Source organism: Crinia signifera, chromosome 9 (assembly GCF_055691185.1).
Source record: "Crinia signifera chromosome 9, ASM5569118v1, whole genome shotgun sequence".
NCBI lineage: Eukaryota > Metazoa > Chordata > Amphibia > Anura > Myobatrachidae > Crinia > Crinia signifera.
The window spans coordinates 76,464,524-76,484,855 of record NC_139225.1 but is presented as its reverse complement, the minus strand read 5'-3'; the positions used below and the strand labels follow the sequence as shown (position 1 = coordinate 76,484,855).

Genomic DNA, 20,332 nt, shown 5'->3' with positions numbered 1-20,332 from the left:
TACCTTGATAAAGCGGGGAGCGAAACGTGCGCCGGTAGTACGGCAGTGCGGGTGTCCTGTTGTGTGTTCTGCCTCTCCAAGCCAGACACATACAGCCTAGCGGCTCATACCTGTACATCTAGCCCTTTTCAGGGCTGTAATTTGAAATGTTGTTGTATCTAATTTAATTGTGTCTAGGCAGATTTCTACAATAGACAGTGGCGTTCTATTCAATTTAACCCTATTCAGGGCTGCAACATTACTCCAAGTTGCATGATATCTCCAATAGCTGAATTGTTACAGTGTACCTGAACAACGGGCATGCTCAATTATAGCACGCACCGCATTCAGTATCAGGCATTCCACGAGTAAATCTCGTTTCTGTGTTATATGTTGGTGGCAGTAAGAATTATTCAGAGGTTGATATATACCCCACAAATTTACTGTATTATGGTCCACCATATCAAAACATCCCCTAGTGTAAAAAAAAGGAGGGGAGAAATATTTAGCAACACTTTGGCTACCAGAGTAATTAAGGGAGCCAAGAGGTAACTACAGGTCACAGACCTTTAACAACTACTGTTGCTCACTCAGAACACCACATTATAACTGTATAGAGACACACTGACAACACACAAATAGTCCCCGCACGTGCTGTTTTTAAACATGCACAATTCTCACTTTGTTTGTCATTTAAATGTTTTTTTATATTTCGCAGTCTTAAATAATGTATAAATAAAGGTTATATTTTATTTGTATTTTCTTTGGTGCACCACACCACGACATACAGTACTTTCTTCTCTTGTATATCCCATTCCCCTGAGAACACAGGTGTGGCATGATGTCAGCACCTAGCCGAATACGAAGATCACAGGCCACCTGAAGTACTGACTTACTTTTCAGAACAAATGTTGAAAATGTATTCGATGGTCCCATATTCAAGAGGGGATTCGGCGGCAGAGAAGCGGTGCTGACTTGATGGCTAGGCTGTGAGTATACACAGCCTAGCGAACATGCCTGAATCAGGCCCTTAGTCACATACAATGGCAATCACAGCAGCCCAATAGTGCAGCAGAAAATGACAGGAAATGACCAGATCAGCAAGAGCTTGGATAAAGTGACAGGAATCCCGGACAATCCATCCATTCACATAGAGATCTCACAGGGAATCCAGTCCCCCACTCTGGTAAACACCCTCTGGTCATGCTGTAGGGCCAACGCGTTTTCACCCCTTGCTGGGGCCCTTTTCAAAGTGCCAGAAAATATCAGTGTGGCGTACAAATGGTTACCAACCAGGAACCTATTCCCGAGCAACAGAAATATATACATATATGCACATATCCATCCAAATTATTTCATTTAGAATTTGAAAGTGACCCTTCTAATAATGTAGTCTTCAGCCATAAGGACAGACACATTCACAGCAGCTCACACCTCATAGGGATAACAAGCACTAATGCTTCTATTACTTACGTACAGATATACTGTATGCTCATATACCTATTCCTTTTGCACCTTATGACACAAGATACATGTCGCAACTTAGACTCTCCACCACCAGTAGTGACCTGCAAACCTTCATACCGTTACCTAAAGTATGGCTGATATCCTATTAGCTGTGGTAAATTATCATAACTAGTTACCGCTGGTGGGGCTACTTACTGTCAGCACTTATGGGGGATTTTGTTTCAAACTGCTTTCGGCAGGCAAACAAAATACCTGATACATGACAATTTTTTACCTGACATCAGCCATGAAAATACATAGGTCTGCGGCTTTTGCAGTGCATGACAAATGGGCCCTAGTTGGATAGCCCAAATTGAACATCGGGGTTTTATCATGAAAAAAAGCCTGTTCTTGTACATGCAGCAAGTTACTGCAGGTAATACCCCTTTCACACTTGCAAGCCGGGTACAAAATACCAGGTGCAACCAGGCTTGCAAGCGCTTTCACACTAGCCACCCGACCCACCATAAAGCCGGGTGATTGGCATAATCGGGACGGCGTTGGGAGATGTCAGCATCTTTCAGCGTCAGCGGCACCTTCACAATGCATCGACCCGTGTTACCCATTCACACTGCCCCTGGACCCGCGAGCATCCTGGGTCCAACCCTGGTCAAGACCTAGTTTGAAATACTGGAACAATTTTCAGGACCCATTCACACTGACCAATTTCCTGGGTTGCTGCATGTTCATGTGCCAACCCAGGAAATATTTGTCAGTGTGAAAGGGGTATAACAGGATACCGCCTTAGCATCTTATTCACATCACAGCCAATACAAAGTAGCACCAAAGTCAACTTTATATTCATTAATAAAAAATTTATTTATATAGCGCTCTTTCTTCAACAGGACTCAAGGCTCATTAGGCATCTGCCTAGGGCACCGGGATCTGAAGGGGTCACCACCGAGACTGCTTATCAAAAAATGAAGGATGTCTACGAGGAAGACAGGCATGTAGTATTTAATGCAGGAAGTGGCTGTGGAACATCTAAGCATCCACACTATCACTTGAGAGGCAGAAAAGTGGACTTTGGTGGCATTGTGGGGTGGAGGTTGTAGGAGTTGTAGATTTGTTGCATTAGTGATGCAAATATATTGCATCCTTTAAGAAAAGTCTATGACACAAAATTTTCCAAAAATCTTCACCTTGTGCTGCACTTGGAAGAGACAATATGTACAATTTGTCCAACATGTTTCAAGTCTTACCCAAAGGCATAGTAAATCTACTGTACAACTATAGTGGATTAGTGATACATAAGCCAAATGAAAGATGGTATCCGTGGAACCATCGATGTGAAGCAGTCTGTTCTGCTACAAAATTACTTTCACATATGCGTGCAAACTCTTATCCCTGCACAAACACGAAGGGATCAGTACATGTTACCTGTCCAGGCACCCGCATCTCATTCACACTCGCTATAGGAGTAACAGTCATGACACTTGAAAAAAATAAGATTAAATCCCAAATAGATGGGTTAATTGCTTTATTTATGGGTTTTGACACTTTAATCCTACTGAAATTCTTAATGCGTCTCTTGTAATTGGAGTTTTATGGACAGCGGTTGCAGAGATTACCAATTGTAGCACTTTTCCCTGACATCCAAGTGTTCTTGGCCCCTAATCACAGGAGCACAAGTGAGCCAAACATGGATGCTGATCAACTCACCTGTGCTCATGTACGTAGAGCCTAAGAGCCTTCCAGATCAGGCAGCTTGTTAAATTGAGGTTGGAACCCTCTGGCCTTACACTCTGGTTGGCCCACGTCCATTAATGCAGCAATACTTGAAGAGGTCTTCAACCATAAAAAAGGTGCTAAAATTCAAAACATATACTGAAAAAAAATTAAATAAGAAAAAAAAAAAAAACGTAGTGATCCCATTATTTAGTGTGCAGAACAGCAGCCTATTAACACTCACTACAAGGAGTGTTACAGCAAACAAATGGAAGGCAGGAATCACTGAAGATGGTGCAGAAGCAGACGTGATTACAAGTGATATGAAACAATAACTTGATTGTTATGAATCACATTTTTTTGAACTTTAAAATCTTTGATTGAGTATGAACTGAGCACCAAACCACAGCTGTCCTCTGTCTTACAAAGTGCTATCTTCTTTGCTTGGGTCTGAGTGAGTCATATACACTCGGCAGTGGATGTCATCCTTCCTACGGACTCTCCAACAAAACACAATGCCAAGCCACTCTTCTCAGCCTACAAGGCATAAGGAAGGGTTTGGCCTTCCTAGGCCTGGTAAGGAGAAGACACACTGAAATGGCTTTCTGGAGAAGATCGGCTTTGGATACTTGTGGAGACCAGAGAAATTATAAGGGAAAACAGTTTTTCCATGAACTGAAAACTGATATCCACAGTGGCAGCTGTGTGAATCCTTTATGTCCGTGTTAGGACCACTGATTCCTCATTCACTGTCCAACAGTTTAACCTTCTTCAGTACTAGGCATTTATTATTTCCCCAGGATGGGAATTAGTCTCTGGATTGGTAGAACAGGATATATCCTGACTCTGAGTTTTTGGAAATGTCTGACGTTAAACCGTAGAACTCTTCAATGGCTTGGGCATCTATCTTCTGTGGAAGGATGGAAGAAAGAAAAAGTTCTTAAATATGTCAATTTTTAGACACTGAAAAGTTTTGATTGACAATGTTTCACACAATGATGGACATTCTGGGGGAAATTTACTAAGATGTGTATTCTGCTTTGCATGTGATGTTGCTATGGGCAACCAATCAGATCATGTCCACCATCTTCTAGAGGGTGCTAAATAAATAAGTAGATTCTGATTGGCTGCCCATAGCAACATCACAAGTGCAGTAGAATACATATCTTAGTAAATTTCCCCCTCTATGTCCAATTCTGATCCAGTCTAATACCTGACCATACAAAACATAGATGATGGAACTGTATAACACCAAATTTATTAAGCTCGGTGAAGTGATAAAGTGTCTGGTTTGTTTTTATCACGGCCAATTAGCTCCTAACTGTGAAGTTACAGGCGTGGTTTGAAAAATGACAGGTAGGAGCTGATTGGCCGGTGATTAAAACCAGACACTTTATCACTTCACCGAGCTTAATGAATCTGCCCCTCAGGCCCTTCTTATTCAGGAGCATAAACCTCTGCCAAATTGCTTTGAATCCCTACTGTACCCAGGAAAAGGCATTTGGGCTGAAATTAGATCTCCAGGATAGGAATACTTTTATTTACTTAGTAGATGGGACACAGAATACATTTAAATCCATTTCATGGATCAATGCGCCAACCCAACCCAACCCAATAATATTCTCTTTTAAAATTGTTTAACCGAAACATGTAACATTAGCTCCCTTTTTAAAACCAACTCCTATATAAATTGTCACTTCTAAGAACTCCCATGGTGCAAACTATGGGGCGATTCAGACACTTCTCCAATGGTGGGGGGTTTGCACTTCTGCGAATATGCAAATATGCAGAGCCATTTGCTCTAGACAGTAAAGCTGGGTACACATATATACAATTGTCGGGCCATTCTTCCGTTCTGGGTCGGGCGGCCGTTCAATTGTATAGGTGTGTCGCTGTCCCGTACGAGCGATAAACGGCAAAAAACGGTCTTGTCCGTCCATACTCGGTCAGTCAAAGGTTCTTTGCTGTTTAATTTTCATCCGACAGGACGGCCCCATATCGGAACAAAAGTGCAGTGTGTACGCACGTACGATTGATATGCTGCCGTCCTTGCGACTATACTGCCAAAGCTGGAACGCCCATGTGGGCGTTCCATAGCTGCATGATCTCTCAGCAGGGTGACTAAAAAAAATAAAAAAACAAAACGAGAAAGTCGGCTCCTGATTGGCCGCTAGGCGGCCAATAGAATCATTCGGATGAGAGGCGCGGAAGATGAAACATCTCTGTGCCTCTCAAAGTCCATCGTGTACCGGCGGCTGATGCGGCGGAGACGGAGAAGATGTCGGGATCTTCGCCAGAGGACCTGGTGAGTAGTATTTCCTTCCACAGGTCCCCCATGGATTTCTTTGGATCCAGGACCCCGGACTCTTCAGCCCTGGAGCCCCGGAACCAAGGCACCAGAACGGACCCAGGGACCTACCGAAGGCTCAAGATAGGTAAGAAGTATCAGTATGTATGGGCTTTGGATGTAATAAAGTTTTATTTTTATCGTGTGTCAGTGTGTTTATTTTACTATTTTTTTTCCTGTGGAACTATAAGTGCCAGCGGGCCCTTTAATGCCCTGCATGCTGGGACTTGTAGTTCTCCAAGTCCCAGCATGCGGGGGAGGCTTTCTGGGACTCATAGTTCCACAGTAGAAGACAATAGTTTTTATTCTATTTTTTTTTACACTTCAATCAGCCCGATGACCACCGCACAGGGTCACCGGGGACAGCACCAGGCTTCAGCCTGGTCAGGTAAGTCCTGGAGGGGGAGACCCCTTAATTGGGGGGGTCCCCACTCCCCCAGGGCCCCTGGCCAGGCTGACCGGTCAGAGGGCTGAATGCTTTGGCCTGGGGGACTTGCTGGCTGGTTTGGCCTGGGGCTGGTTCTTAAAATACGGGGGACCCATAGTCATTTAGTCCCCCGTATTTTGGGAACCCGCCCCGGTCCTGGAGCCTGGGGCTAGTTTAAAAAAAAAAGCAAAGCCCTATATGGTTGGTTTCCTGATTTTTTAATACCAGCCCCGGCTCTTCAGCCTGGTGCTGGTTACAGCCGTGGGGGGGGACCCCATGTAGTTTTTTTTTTTTTAATGGGTAAAAGGGTGACTAAAATGTAGACGCATAACCCATCTATATAGAAGTTTAGTCACCCTGCCAGCTGACTAAATTTCTATATAGACGGGTTTGCGTCTAAATTTTAGTCACCGTGCCGGCTATTTTGCATATATAGTGGTTTGCTATAAGTATGCCCTAACCCAGCCTATTATGATAATTTTGTTCACATATGACGTGTCAATAGCCCAAATCGTGACAGTGTGTACGTTGGTACAATCTTTTTCTTGCGACTGTTTGGAAGGGAATACATCAGACTTCGCAAGTAAAATTGTACAGGTGTGTACGCGCGTGATCGGCTCTTGTTTGTGGACGATCCGATGGGTGTACGGTCGATCGAACGGTCGCAAGAAATAGGGATTGTATATATGTGTACCCAGCTTAAGGTCCGAGGGGACTGCAGGGGAACGTGTACAGTTTTGTGGGCATTCTCCTGGGAACATAGGCTGGTTGATGCCTGTGTGGGGCCGGTGGCTGATCTGCGTCCGGAATAAAAGTCAGTTTAGACTGGACTTTTATTCCCAAAGGGGAGAGAAATCATTCAGTGGTGTTCCACCTTCGAATGATTTCTCTCCCATTCGGCCACATGCGAGGGGACGTGTAAGGGAACACATCCCCTCGCATGGTAGCGACCGGATTCGGTCAGCTCGGGATAAGCGGTGCTGACCTGTTCGCTAAGTTGCGAGTAACCGCACGGCCTAGCGAGCAGGCACGAATCAGGCCCTATATGCAATAGGACACTATAATAGATGACGTTCTAGGTTACCCTTTTACATCATTGAGATAATGTGATGGTATATACAGGGACACCAGAATCCCTGCATCTACTCCTCAGCCAATAAAGAAATGTCACTCATCACTAGTTACCATCTGGTTTCATGAGGGAAAAGTATTACCAACAGTATACTTATTCTCAATACGCATTTCTCTAGTGCATCCTATAAATGCTAGATAGAATCAGATAAGCTGCTATGGGCAAAATCACCTTTCTTCCGTTTTAGTAGCTTTATTAAATGTACCTTTAAAGGTGAAATAAAACAGACCAAATATAATACTGGATGATAAATGAATTCAGGAGAAGGAGCTTCTAAGGAGGTTACAATACGGTCACTGAACACGAGTACAATGTATGTGATGCGATGCAGTAAACTCCTTAGAGGCCATCCTTATTCTGGACCAGGCATACCACCATGTACAGTGGATATGGCAGTATATTCAATGTATATTTAGCAAGAACAGGATGCACTCTGTAAGAGATACAGGTTTTAAGCTACAATACATAAAACAATGTTTGACTGGGGGAGATTATATCACAGAAAAGGTACAGAAGCTGACAAGACGAACATAACCAACCTCTACAATATCATCATCAAACAGCAGCCAGAATCCATGGCTCTTTACAATGGTGATGTAGTGTCCACGGTTCGGCCCACTGTCTCAACAAAAAGAGAATTGTGCGGTTATGCAGTTGACTTGGAGATGCTAATAATAATAATAAAGGAAGAGTTATACTATATGTTAAAAGCCCATGTGCATACACGTATAAAAACAGACCATATATGTATTTACTGAGGCAGCTCAGACGGTGTAATGGTTATCATTCCTGCCTCACAGCACTGAGGTCATGGGTCCGATTCCCACCATGGCCCTAACTGTGCAGAGTTTGTATATTCTCCCCGTACTTGCGTGGGTTTCCTCCGGGTACTCCGGTTTCCTCCCACATTCCAAAAATATACTGGTAGGCTAATTGGCTGCCAACAAATAACACTAGAATGTCTGTGTGTGCGTGTACATGTGGTAGGGAATATAGATTGTAAGCTCCACTGGGGCAGTGACTGGAGGGTTCAAATATTCTCTGTACAGCGCTACGGAATAAGTGTGCGCTATATAAGAAACTGTTAATAATAAATATATGGCACCAGTACACATAGCTTCACCATTTGGAGCACAGTAATAAAACAAGGCTAAGTATTAAACAAAAAGGACAGTTTAATAGGGTCAGATTCTCGGGGCGTGCCTTTTTTGCAGCAAATTTTAAAAGGTAAAGCCAGCTTGATTTTTTGGGATTTACAAATTGATAGGGAAAGTACATATTGGGCCATCTAGAATGCAATATGAATAAGTGCTTAGTCATACAGCAGTATTGGCTTAGGATCAGGAGGTTGCTAAGCTTTCCTTAAGCGGTATTCAGGGAACCCTGGAAGGTTTAGAGCCTAGAACAGGGGTGGCCAAACCGGTCCTCAAGATCTACCAACAGTTCCTGTATGTCAGGCAACCTGTGGATCTATAGTAGGAATGAATGCAGCATGTTTGACATGTGGCAGTTACGGTGCATACACACTGGCCATTTTGGCCCAGCGTAAATGGACAGCGATGATCGCTGAAATCGTTGGGTTGAAAATAGCTCAGTGCATACACACTGAGCGATTTCCCCCCTACCCAGCGATTTTTGCCGCTATGAATGGCTTTCCATAGCAGGATGCAGGTTCAGACACATGGCGCCAGCCGGCGATGATACAGGAGCGTGCATCAGCGCTCATCGCCTGCCCATGCACACTGGGGTAGCTTTGGGTCTGAAAGCAGCTCAAACGACAAAACTGAGCTGCTTTCATCTCAAAATCTTCCAGTGTGTATGGGCCTTTAGTAATGACTACAGCTGTGCACCAGCTAGGTGATTTGGAAAATGTGGACCTTTGAAATATCTCAAGGTCCAGTTTGGCCACCCCTGGCCTAGGGAAAGACATATTGCATGAAAAAGGGAATTCCATGCAATCCTAAAGAAGTCCTTAATGGGGCAGTGGAACCAGTATATAAAAAATTGCAATTCTCATGTACAGCAGAGAAGAGGAAATATAATAGTTGTTAACACATTATTTATTTGAATCTATATAACAAATGTGAGTGACGCTGGCATTTGTAGCAGATTATTTGCACATCTCACAGATGTTGGCACTCAAAGGGTTACGATGATAAGGTAGTGTGCAAAGTATGACGATGATTAGTTAAAAAGTTTAAACGTTATCGTGGAACATACATACACACACACAAACATCGTTCAATTATACTTATGTACTGTAGATAATCATCTATTTGTGCAAAGCTTAGACAAGTTTTCTATCATTATTCATTGCTACACAATACAAGACAAATGATAAAGACCCGTAGAAAAGGAGAAGGTTTAATATTGCGAGCAGTGAAGAAGAACTATTTAAGCTTTATGTTGGAGATGGGATACGGAGCACTCACATGCCTTTTAATGGTCAGCTCAATGGTCATATGTAATGGTATGTAATCTCTAATAGCTACCCTATTAATAATCAGATTTACACACCTGCCGCAGTGGACCACCACCGCTACGAGGTCATACATTCGTTCAGGGTTGGTGGCATCCCCGGAAGTGTTGAAGAGCCGCAGCTCTAGTGGGAACACCACACGGTAGGAGAGTTTGGTATATCGGTGCAGCTGGTCCATGTATTTAAATCTTTTCAAGTGCAGGGCTAATATCATAGGCAACTTCTTCACTCTCATCCTGCAAACAGATTAAACACACAAAATGGCAAGTATTTCATTGTATCATTCACATGTAGCAAGACAGGTCAGACAGAGACACAGAATGAGAAGACACGCTGAGATATACTTGTACTACTCAAACATTTTCAGAAGTGGAGAACTAGAATATAAATCCTGCTGTGAACGATGATACAAAGGGAGAGATGGTCAAGACACATAGTTAAGTTGTAGGAGAATTGGCCAGATGTACTAAGCTTGAAAAGTGACAAAATGGAGACATAAACAGACAGCTAATCAGTTCCTACCTGTCATGTCACAGGCTGTGTTTGAAAAATGACAGGTAGGATCTCATTGCTTGGTGGTTTATCACTCTCCTTTTGATCACTTTTTAAGGCTTATGGGCCCCACACACAGCACAATATTTAGGCATTTTCTGAGCGATCTTAACAAATCGCTCAGAAAATGCATGTAAATCGCTGTGTATATAGCCCACACAGCGATTTACATGCGCGCCCCCGCCGTTCTGAATCTGCACAAGATTCAGAACGGACCTGTCTGTCAATTCAGAGCAGTCGCTGAGATGCTCCTGCTCATCTCCCGCATGTGTGGCGCGGGGATGAGCAGGGCCATCTGAGCGACCGTCACTGAAGACGCCGCCAGCCCCGCTGTCACTCACCGCCCCACTGAAGCAGCTGCCGCCCGGAAGCATTCCTGCGCAGCGCCGGGGCACTGAGCCCTGAAAGGCTTCCTTCACCGCGGCTCCAGGCTAAGGTGAGGGCTGGGCTGTTTTCTGGGCTGGGGCAGGGAGACCTCCACCTGAGGCACACAGAGGGACCAGGGTGAGTCCCAAGCACTGCGGATAACAGGGACCTACATCGGGGCTCTGCTGCGGCTATGAGGGGGTGATAGAAGCTCTCTGAGATGGGAGGGGAGAGAGGTGACCCCTGAGGCAGCATGGGGTGTACTAGCTGCGCTGCTGCACTGTTGGTGGCACTGGGCACTGTGCGGGGACGGGCAGCGCTGGGCACTGTGCGGGGACGTGCAGCGCTGGACACTGTGCGGGGATTGGTGGCACTAATGTCAGGCTGATGGAGACAAGGGAAGGGATGTGGGGCTCTCATGGAATAGAAGTTGTGCTAGTGTGCAGTGGGCTCAGGTGGACAGGGCAGCGCTGTCACCTCTGATGTGTGTAGGAAGAAGGGAAGGACCTACTACTCCTGGCTCCCCGCCCAGCTCCCTCTGATCCTGCAGCAGCCTGCCAGCCAGTGCTCTCTCCTATGATCCCTGTCACCCTGTCACTCTGTATAGGGGATGGGGACCCCTATACCACATTATATATATATATATATATATATATATATATATATATATATATATATATACACACACACAGTGCAGTTTGATGGCATGTGCGGCTGTGACAGTCGTGACAGATTTGAAATCTCCCGTGCTGAATCTCCCAATTTGAATCTCTGACACAAATCTCTCTGTATGTGGCTCATTGTCTGAAATGAGCCACAAGAGTGAAATCTCTTGTGCTGAATCTCCCGTTATGTATCTCTGGCACACATCTCTGCGTATGTAGGGCCCTTTAGTACATCTCGCCCAATATGTGAAGGGGAAAGGAATAACAGTGATCAGTGTCAGAATACAGAGCTTGTCAGTAAATTAGACAGCTTGGCTGAAAGTATTTCCTACGTCAGAGGGAAATGAAATCACTCTTGTCTATCACAACTGTTACTGGGAGACACCTGCATACTCCATGTAGCCAGCCACAGGTGTATACTCATAGGAAAATAATAAATATATAAATATAAAAACAATAAATGGCAATGGACCTATTGGGAGAGCTGAGATATTTTTATAGTGACCCGTGTGGTGTTGATAGGAACAATGAATTCCGGCTGTCAAGTTACAGTCGAGCTGAGTGGAAACGGCCCGGGATTCCAACTTGGGACGTTCTGACAGTCGGAATCCTTGGTTGAATTCCCCCCTTAATCTAGTATTTCCTAGAAGGTGCTAAATAAAGTAGTCCTCTCTTCCAGGAGAGGCGGTGTCGGCAGACAAAATACATACATACGGAGGTGTGCCCGTTGGCAAAAGATGGTATATGATAGCCAGCCCGTGCAGAGCCTAATAAATCCTGATTGCCAAATTCAACTGGAAGGACATCCCGGACTGGCTATCATATACCATCTTTTGCCAACGGGCACACCTCCTAGGCAGCTACCAGGACATAACATCATACGGCCTTAAATCACACGGACGCTTTCTGGACTTTTATGGACACAAGTTCTTGGATCAGTGCAGGTCCCATCAACACCACACGGGTGACTATAAAAATACCTCAGCTCTCCCAACAGGTCCATTGCCATTTATTGTTTTTATATTTATATATTTATTATTTTCCTCATGTCTATTGTATACATGTGTATGAATTTATTTATTTATTGATTAAATCATTTTTATTGAATTGATGCAGGCACTTGAAACAGTATTTTTCTGAGCGCCGATTCTCCCCTCTGTTTTTTGTTGTTCTATATTCTTACTTGGGGAACTGACCATCCCCTGAATCGGCTGCTCTTTAAAGGAATAGACTCATACAAAAGCGCTCTAATAGATTGACCTAGTTCAGTCTCTTTTCCAATTGTATACTCATAGTTACATAGTAGTTCAGGCTGAATAAAGACGGGTGTCCATTGAGTTCAGCCTTTAGTTACTGTGCATGATCTATTTGCTACATCCCTTTATATAAATTGTGTATTCTGATTAAATGATAGACTATGCATGTTTGTACCCTGGGTGTTGTTACTCAATAACGGTTTGTCCAACTTTATTCTTAATGTATGTATTTTGTCTGCCGACACCGCCTCTCCTGGAAGAGAGGACTACTTTATTTAGCACCTTCTAGGAAATACTAGATTAAGGGGGGAATTCAACCAAGGATTCCGACTGTCAGAACGTCCCAAGTTGGAATCCCGGGCCGTTTCCACTCAGCTCGACTGTAACTTGACAGCCGGAATTCATTGTTCCAGCTCGAGTGTTGGAAAGTGGGGGTGTCAGCAAAAGCGGTAATGGATTGTCGAAAAGTGTCTGTGAATTCTACAATCCATGGCAGTTTCCGACAAAACTGATCCGACTTGTTTTAAAGTCGGATTTGTTTTGTCGTAATCTGCCTTCAATGCGGTTGGAAATTGCAGCATTGCATACCGCCCATAATCTGATTGGCTGCCCATGGCAACATCCCATCTGAATAAAGCTCCCATCTAAGTGCCCATATATTGCGTATATCACAATGTCTGTGGTGTCAGGATTAATCCTAACAGAAAAGTACTACAGCTCATAACTGTGTTACCATTTCCACACCATAATCTCCAGGTCCAGCCCTCAATAGACGTGTACTGTACAAACACCGCAATGCAGATGTGAACGTGGAAGAGCCGGCTCACCTTTTCTGTCCTTCCTGTTTGCTTCGACATTGCTCACAGTAATATTTGTATTCACTGCATAGTGTTTCTGTATTACTGAATCCCCTGCAAGAACACAACAAAAAAGAGTATGACTAACACAACATGTCACAGTAGGGGGCATACTTCTATAAAACTGGAAAAAATTACAGTCTTCTTAAAATATATAGCATCTTTTTAAAGTATATTTTATGATCAAAAAAGTAAAAAAAAATTAAATTGTTCTTTTAACAGTTGGCTTCTGGTCTCTCAGACAGTATAACAGTGGTTCCCAAACTGTCACTTGGCACCCTGGGGTGCTTGAGTTGGTGGTCCAGGACCAATTCAAATAAGTTATAATCAGTGTAATAGGGTATAACCAGTGCTTGTAGCGGCCAGTTATAAAATATTTAGACAAACAGAAGCTAACTTTGTCCCTACTACATAATTAAAAGTAAAGATGAAATTTAAACACAATTTATTTCATTAAGATTTTTATCTCACTAAGAAATTTTTAGTCTAGGAGTGCTGTGGATAAAATTCGGATTAAAAAAATGGAATGATATCATTGGATAGACAGTAACTAGGTCAACAAGCATTAGGTCGACACCTCTAAGTCAACATGCAGGAAGGTCGACATGCATGAAGGTCGACAGGTCATTAGGTAAACACAAGCATTAGGTCGACATGGGGAAGGTTGACAAGCAAAAGGGCGACATGGGGTTTTTCACTTTTTTATCCCAAATTTCAACACAGTCAACATGGATACTGAAATGCAGCACCGCGTCCCCTCGCCATGCTTCGGGCACACTATTTTATACTTTCACCACACTAATGGATGGTAAGGCATGAAATACCGGCTGCCGGCACATGTCGACTTAAAGTGAAAACACAAATGTCGACATTTTCTGTCGACCTTCCCTTTGTCAACCTAATGCTTGTGTCAAGCTAATGACCTGTCGACCTTCATGCATTTTAGTGCATGCACCTAGTTACTGGAGAACTAGTGACTGTATCCCCCTAACATTTGGGAATCAGTGCAGTTTCACACTGTTTATTATGTGGAGATGGAAGACTATAGCTAAAATGAATTACTACAGGTAGATGTAATGTCTTTCATTTTCTGTATACAGTATAGTAGATACAGAAAACTGCGGGGGAAAAACTAACAATAAATCGAAGCTAAATAGAATAATAACTGATACCTATAATGGACATGTAAATTTACATCTGATTGATCATTCCAGCTACGTAACATTTGGTTTCAGGTTCCTTGTGAATGTATGCTGCAGTGATGAAACGTTACACGTTGAAGTTTGTGTTTCCAGTTTAGGAAAACAGTATTTTACCAAGAATGTCAACTATTTCACCTACCATCATTTGCTAACATTGTGTATACAAAATCATCATCATTAACCGGTGATCTTTAAACCACCTAGAATTCTAACAAGTACGTTGGCCAGGAGTTTTGAATGAAACTAGCGCACAATCGCTTCCAGCTCACCTTAAGCAGTGCGTAATGGAAGTGTTCTGCTCCACGTCTACCGAGAGATCCAAGAAATCTTCATCTTTGCTACTAACCTTGAATAGGAAAGGCAGAGTGTTAACAAAAGAAACTCTGTTAAATACTGAAACCAGTTCTGCACGTCACACAGAGTTCACTATCTGTTTACTTTCCTAGAAATGATCAATAATAATAATAGGTTTATGTAGAGAATTTTCAGACAATGAATATTTTCATTCAGTTGAGTGAAAGCTGCTTTATGCTGCTGTATATAGACGGGAAACGGTCATCTGTCAGACCAGACTTAGGTCGACTGTCATTCGGTCGACCCAGGAAGGTCGACTGGCCCCAAGGTCGACATGGCTCAAGGTCGACATGGCTCAAGGTCGACAGGCGGTATTTCATGCCCTACCATCCACTAGGGCGTGGTGGGAGAATAAAAAAGTGTGCCTGAAGCATCGCGAGCGGTTCAACTCCAACTGTGTCCATGTCGACATTCGGGTAAAAAAAACAGTGAAAAACTCATGTCGACCTAATAACTGTTGACCTAAACCCATGTCGACATTGAGCCATGTCGACCTTCAACCCTGTTGACCTTGGGGCCAGTCGACCTTCCGGGGTCGACCTAATGACTGTAGATCTAAGTCTGTTCTGACAGATGTACCGATTCCATATAAGGGCCTAATTCAGCTTTGTGTAAGCAAAAAAGCACATGAATGTGCAAAGCCATGTTGTACTGAAGGTGGGGCAGATGTAACATTTGGGGCCAGATGTACTATGCTTAAAAAGTGATAAAATGGAGAGTGAAAAACCACCAGCCAACCAGCTCCTTCCTACAGGCTGTGTTTAAAAAAAAGGGATTTTTGTAAGAACTTACCGTTCGAATCCCTTTCTCTGATATGGTCCTGGTGACACAGCTCAACACTGGGATGTAGGAGGGTCCGAAGGAGCCAGGCACCTATCCTAAAGCTTTAGAGGGTAGGCTCCTCCCCTACTGCATCCCTGGACTCTTCAGTTCAATCTTTCAAAGCCACTGGAATACATTAACTCAGTACAAACGCCTGCACATATTATATGCACATTTTATAACAGAAAAAACTGTTAACTTTTAACCATTTTAACATGAACATCATGAAACTTCTGGCATACTTACTGAGCGTAAGGGAGGGATCGCTGTGTCACCAGGACCATATCAGAGAAAGGGATTCGAACGGTAAGTTCTTACAAAAATCCCTTTTTCTCTTTCAATGGTCCTGGTGACACAGCTCAACACTGGGACGTTCCAGAGCCGGTCCTTTGGGAGGGTACGCTCAGGTCTGCAGCTCTCAGCACTGCTCGCCCGAATGATGCGTCCTCCGACGCGAACTCATGGAATCTATAGAATTTGGCAAATGTGTGAACAGATGACCAAGTGGCAGCTCTGCAAACTTGCTCAGCTGTGGCCCCATGTCGGACCGCCCAAGAGGTGGCAACTGACCTGGTGGTATGCGCATTAATTCTGGCCGGTACAGGCCTACCCACTTTGGTGTATGCAAAGGCTATCACAGATCGCAACCACCTAGCAATAGTCTGCTTAGATGCAGGCCAACCAATTTTGTGTACGTCATACAGTACCAATAAAGTGTCAGTCTTCCTGACACTCTTCACTCTGTCCACATATATGCGTAAAGCACGCACAACATCCAAAGTTTTTAACTTGTCCCTTTTCTTAGAACCCTCTGGGGGCTGAAAAACAGGTAAAACTATCTCCTGATTTAAATGGAAGGCAGAGACTACCTTCGGTAAAAACTGAGGCACTGTTCTCAGAACAGCCCTGTAATCATGAAAAATTAAGAAGGGAGATTTGCATGACGAGGCTCCCAACTCTGACACTCTTTTAGCAGATGCTACTGCTAACAAAAACACTAGCTTCCACGTGAGAAACTTAAAGTCAGCCGACCTTAAAGGTTCAAATGGTGCCTTCTGAAGGCAATCCAAAACCAGTGACAGATCCCAAGGCGCTACTGGTTGCTTGTAAGGGGGTTTCAGTCTGGATACCCCTTGTAAAAAAGTTTGAATCTCCGGCAAAATGGCTATTCTTTTTTGGAAATAGATGGACAAGGCCGAAATCTGCACCTTCAATAATTGAAGGCTTAGGCCCGATGAAAACCCATCTTGTAAGAATTCCAACATTCTTGATAATTTGAAGTGAGATGTGTGAGCTTTTCGCCTCTCACACCATCTAATGTAAGTCTTCCAGACTCTATAATAATTTGCCGAGGAAACAGCTTTCCTGGCTTTTATCATAGTCTGCACTACTGCGTCAGACAACCCTTTCCTTTTCAAAATGGCGGCTTCAATAGCCAGGCCGTCAAAATCAATCGATCGGAATCCAGGTGATTGAATGGGCCTTGTCTTAGCAGATCTGGTCTCAGAGGTAGACGCCATGAGTCCACAGACAACCTCTGAAGCCTCGAGTACCAGGACCTCCTTGGCCAATCTGGGGCCACAAGGATCACCGGAACCTTCTGGTCCTGTACCCTCTTCAAAAGTCTCGCTAACATTGGAATTGGAGGGAATGCATAAAGAAGATCTCCCTGCCAATGAGTAGTCATGGCATCCACTGCCTCTGCTAGCGGATCTCTCGTTCTGGCATAAAACCTGGGCACCTGATGGTTGAACCTGGATGCCATCAGGTCCAAATCCGGAGTTCCCCACATCGCAGTGATCTGGTGAAACACCTGAGGGTGTAAGCTCCATTCTCCTTCCTTGAGCTCCTCCCTGCTCAGGAAGTCTGCTTCTATATTCTCCACTCCTGGAATGAATATAGCCGACACAGCAGGAACATTCTGTTCCGCCCATAAGAAGATTCTGGACACCTCCCACATGGCCAATCTGCTGCGTGTACCTCCCTGGTGATTCAGATACGCCACAGCTGTGGCATTGTCGGTCTGAATCCTCAAAGGGAGGTTCCGTAACCTGTCTCCCGCCAAGGAAATCACTTTCCAGACAGCTCTCAGCTCCAAGATGTTGATTGGTAACACTGATTCCTCTGCCGTCCACAGGCCCTGCAGCCTGAGATCCAGGACTACTGCCCCCCAGCCCCTGAGACTGGCGTCGGTAGTTACTACCAACCAGTCCCAGGTCTGTAATGACCGACCCCACTGAAGGGAATCTACTTCTGTCCACCATTTCAAGGAGTCTCGAGTGTCCGAAGACAGCACTATCATCTCCGCCTTCATGGTCAGAGTGTTTCCTGACCAGGCTGACAAAATGTTCCATTGGAACACCCGAGAGTGGAACCTGGCAAATTGAAGCGTCTCGAATGACGCCACCATTTTCCCCAGGAGCTTGAGGCACCTCCATACTGACAAGCTCGGAGCTCTGAGAATCTCCTGAACTAAGGTGACCAGATCCCTGGCCTTTACCTCCGGGAGAAATACCCGATGGAGATGGGTATCCAGTATGACTCCCAAGAATTGAAGCCTCTGTGATGGTACCAACTGAGATTTTTGTAAATTTAAAATCCAGCCGTGAGCCTGCAAAAAACTGATGGCCTCTGCCAAGTGACTCTGAAGCAGGGCTGCTGACCCTGCTTTGAACAGGAGATCGTCCAAATAGGGTATTACTGTGATTCCCCTGAGCCTCAGCACCGCCGCCATCACTGACATTATCTTTGTGAATACCCTTGGCGCGGTTGCTAGCCCAAAGGGTAATGCCCGGAATTGTAAATGCAGGTCTCCTATAGCAAACCTCAACAGGGTCTGATGTTCCGGGTGAATGGGAACGTGCAGATATGCGTCCTGGACATCCATGGACGCCAAAAATTCTCCCTGGTCCAGACTCAGGAGTACAGACCTTAAAGACTCCATTTTGAAATGGTCTACCCATAGGTGGACATTTAAGGACTTCAAGTTTAGTATTGGTCTGAAAGACCCGTCTGGTTTGGGCACCAGGAACAGCGTGGAGTAAAAGCCTTTCTTCCACTCTGCCCTGGGAACCGGAATAACCACCCCTTTTTCCAAAAGGGAATGAGCCGCTCTCATAAGAGCTGTGCGAAGGAGCCCCTGTTTCGGCACGGGTGTGGGGATGAACCTCTTCGGAGGCAACCCTCTGAAAGGGATTTTGTAACCCTGGGTAATAATCTCTAAGACCCAGGCATCCTGGTCTAGAGAAGCCCATGCGTCCCTGAAGTGTGTGAGACGCCCCCCCACCTTTATCACTGCCGGGCCCATCCCCTGACAGTCATGCGGAGGGTTTGTCCTCTCCTTTGGAGGCAGGCTTCTTATGGAAGGAGCCAAACTTGGACCTTTGAGTTTTGCCCCTAGAGGCCTGAAACTTTCCCCTGAAAGACTGTCCTCGAAAGGACGCACCACCTCTAGGGGAGGGCCGAAAGGACGGCCTAAAAGCAGCGAATCTGGATGTCTGCTTTGCTGAGGAGGCCGGCAGAAATGTACTCTTGCCGCCCGTGGCTTGTTTTATAATCTCCTCTAGCTCAGAACCAAAAAGTAACTTTCCCTTGAAAGCTAACATTTCTAGGGCCTTCTTGGACTCATTGTCCGCTTCCCAGGCCTTAAGCCAGAGCACTCTCCTGGCATTAATAGAGACTGTGGACACTCTGGTAGCCATTTTAAGAGCTTCCTCCTCTGCTTCCACCGCATATTCTGCAGCAGCCTTAATCTTTTCTGCTACAAGCAAAGCACCAGGGTCAGCCTGCAGCATGGTGCATAATTCACCAGCCCACTCTATAATGGCCTTAGAGACCCAGGCTGAAGCAATAAGGGGGCGTAGGGTAAACCCCACCCCTTCAAAAATAGCCTTGAGGTTTCCCTCCAGCTTTTTATCCACAGAATCTTTAAAAGCTGCACCGCCCTGTACAGGCAATACCGTAGCTTTGGATAAACGTGCCACTGAAGCATCCACAACAGGCACCTTTTCCCAGAGTTCAGCATGAGACTCTGGCATGGGGTACAGACTAAGGAATCTCTTAGGCATCTGTAGCCTCTTATCCGGGGTTTTCCAAGCCCCTTCCAATAATTCCTGCAACCCCTCATCTGAAGGAAAAGTAACAGCCTCCTTCCGCTGTCGCTTAAAAACACCCTTAACAGGAGTCTTATCCTCCACAGACAGTTTTAAAGCCTGTTTTACAGCTACAATGAGATCCTCTATACCAGCAGCAGAGGTCTCTTCAAAATCATCACCCTGATCCCAGGGTGTGTCAGTATACTCTCCCTCCTCCTCATCTACCACAGTAGGCATAGCATAAGACCTTTTAGGGGTCCCTGCAACATCATCCATTTTGTCCAGTATTTCACTGAACCTGTTGATCCCCTTAGCAGTATCCTGCATCACCTGAATAAGCGCAGGATCTGCCTGGGTAAGAGGCAAGGAGCCAGAAGACTGCTGAGATGATGGCATAGGTCTCTGTGATTCTACCAACACATCACTCTGCCTGTCCAGAAGCTGCACCAAAGCGTTTACTGACCTGCCTGTTTATACAGAGTCAATGCACCCAGTCACTTAGCTGTCTGTTGGTTTCAACTGCGGGGAAGCGATGCCCAGGAAATCCAAGTCACTCTGCCAGGATCAGTAAGCCAGCTCAGCTCCGCTGCAAGCGTTCTGAAAGGCGCCAAAGTCAGAGTGAAGGA

At 44.8% G+C, this 20,332-nt stretch overlaps 1 protein-coding gene across 1 annotated transcript in view; it reads right to left on the bottom strand.

Annotated features, from left to right (window-relative positions):
• Positions 1–2,931: 2,931 nt before the first annotated feature.
• Positions 2,932–20,332, bottom strand: part of LOC146035678 (ubiquitin carboxyl-terminal hydrolase 12-like) — a 62,336-nt gene continuing 44,935 nt past the window's right edge. The window contains exons 5-9 of the mRNA XM_083159266.1: positions 14,706–14,782; positions 13,205–13,288; positions 9,577–9,774; positions 7,599–7,677; positions 2,932–4,063 (exon numbers count right to left, since the gene is read on the bottom strand). Coding sequence (XP_083015392.1) covers positions 3,962–4,063; positions 7,599–7,677; positions 9,577–9,774; positions 13,205–13,288; positions 14,706–14,782 — 540 coding nt within the window. The 3' untranslated portion in view covers positions 2,932–3,961. The remainder of the gene's footprint in view (positions 4,064–7,598; positions 7,678–9,576; positions 9,775–13,204; positions 13,289–14,705; positions 14,783–20,332) is intronic.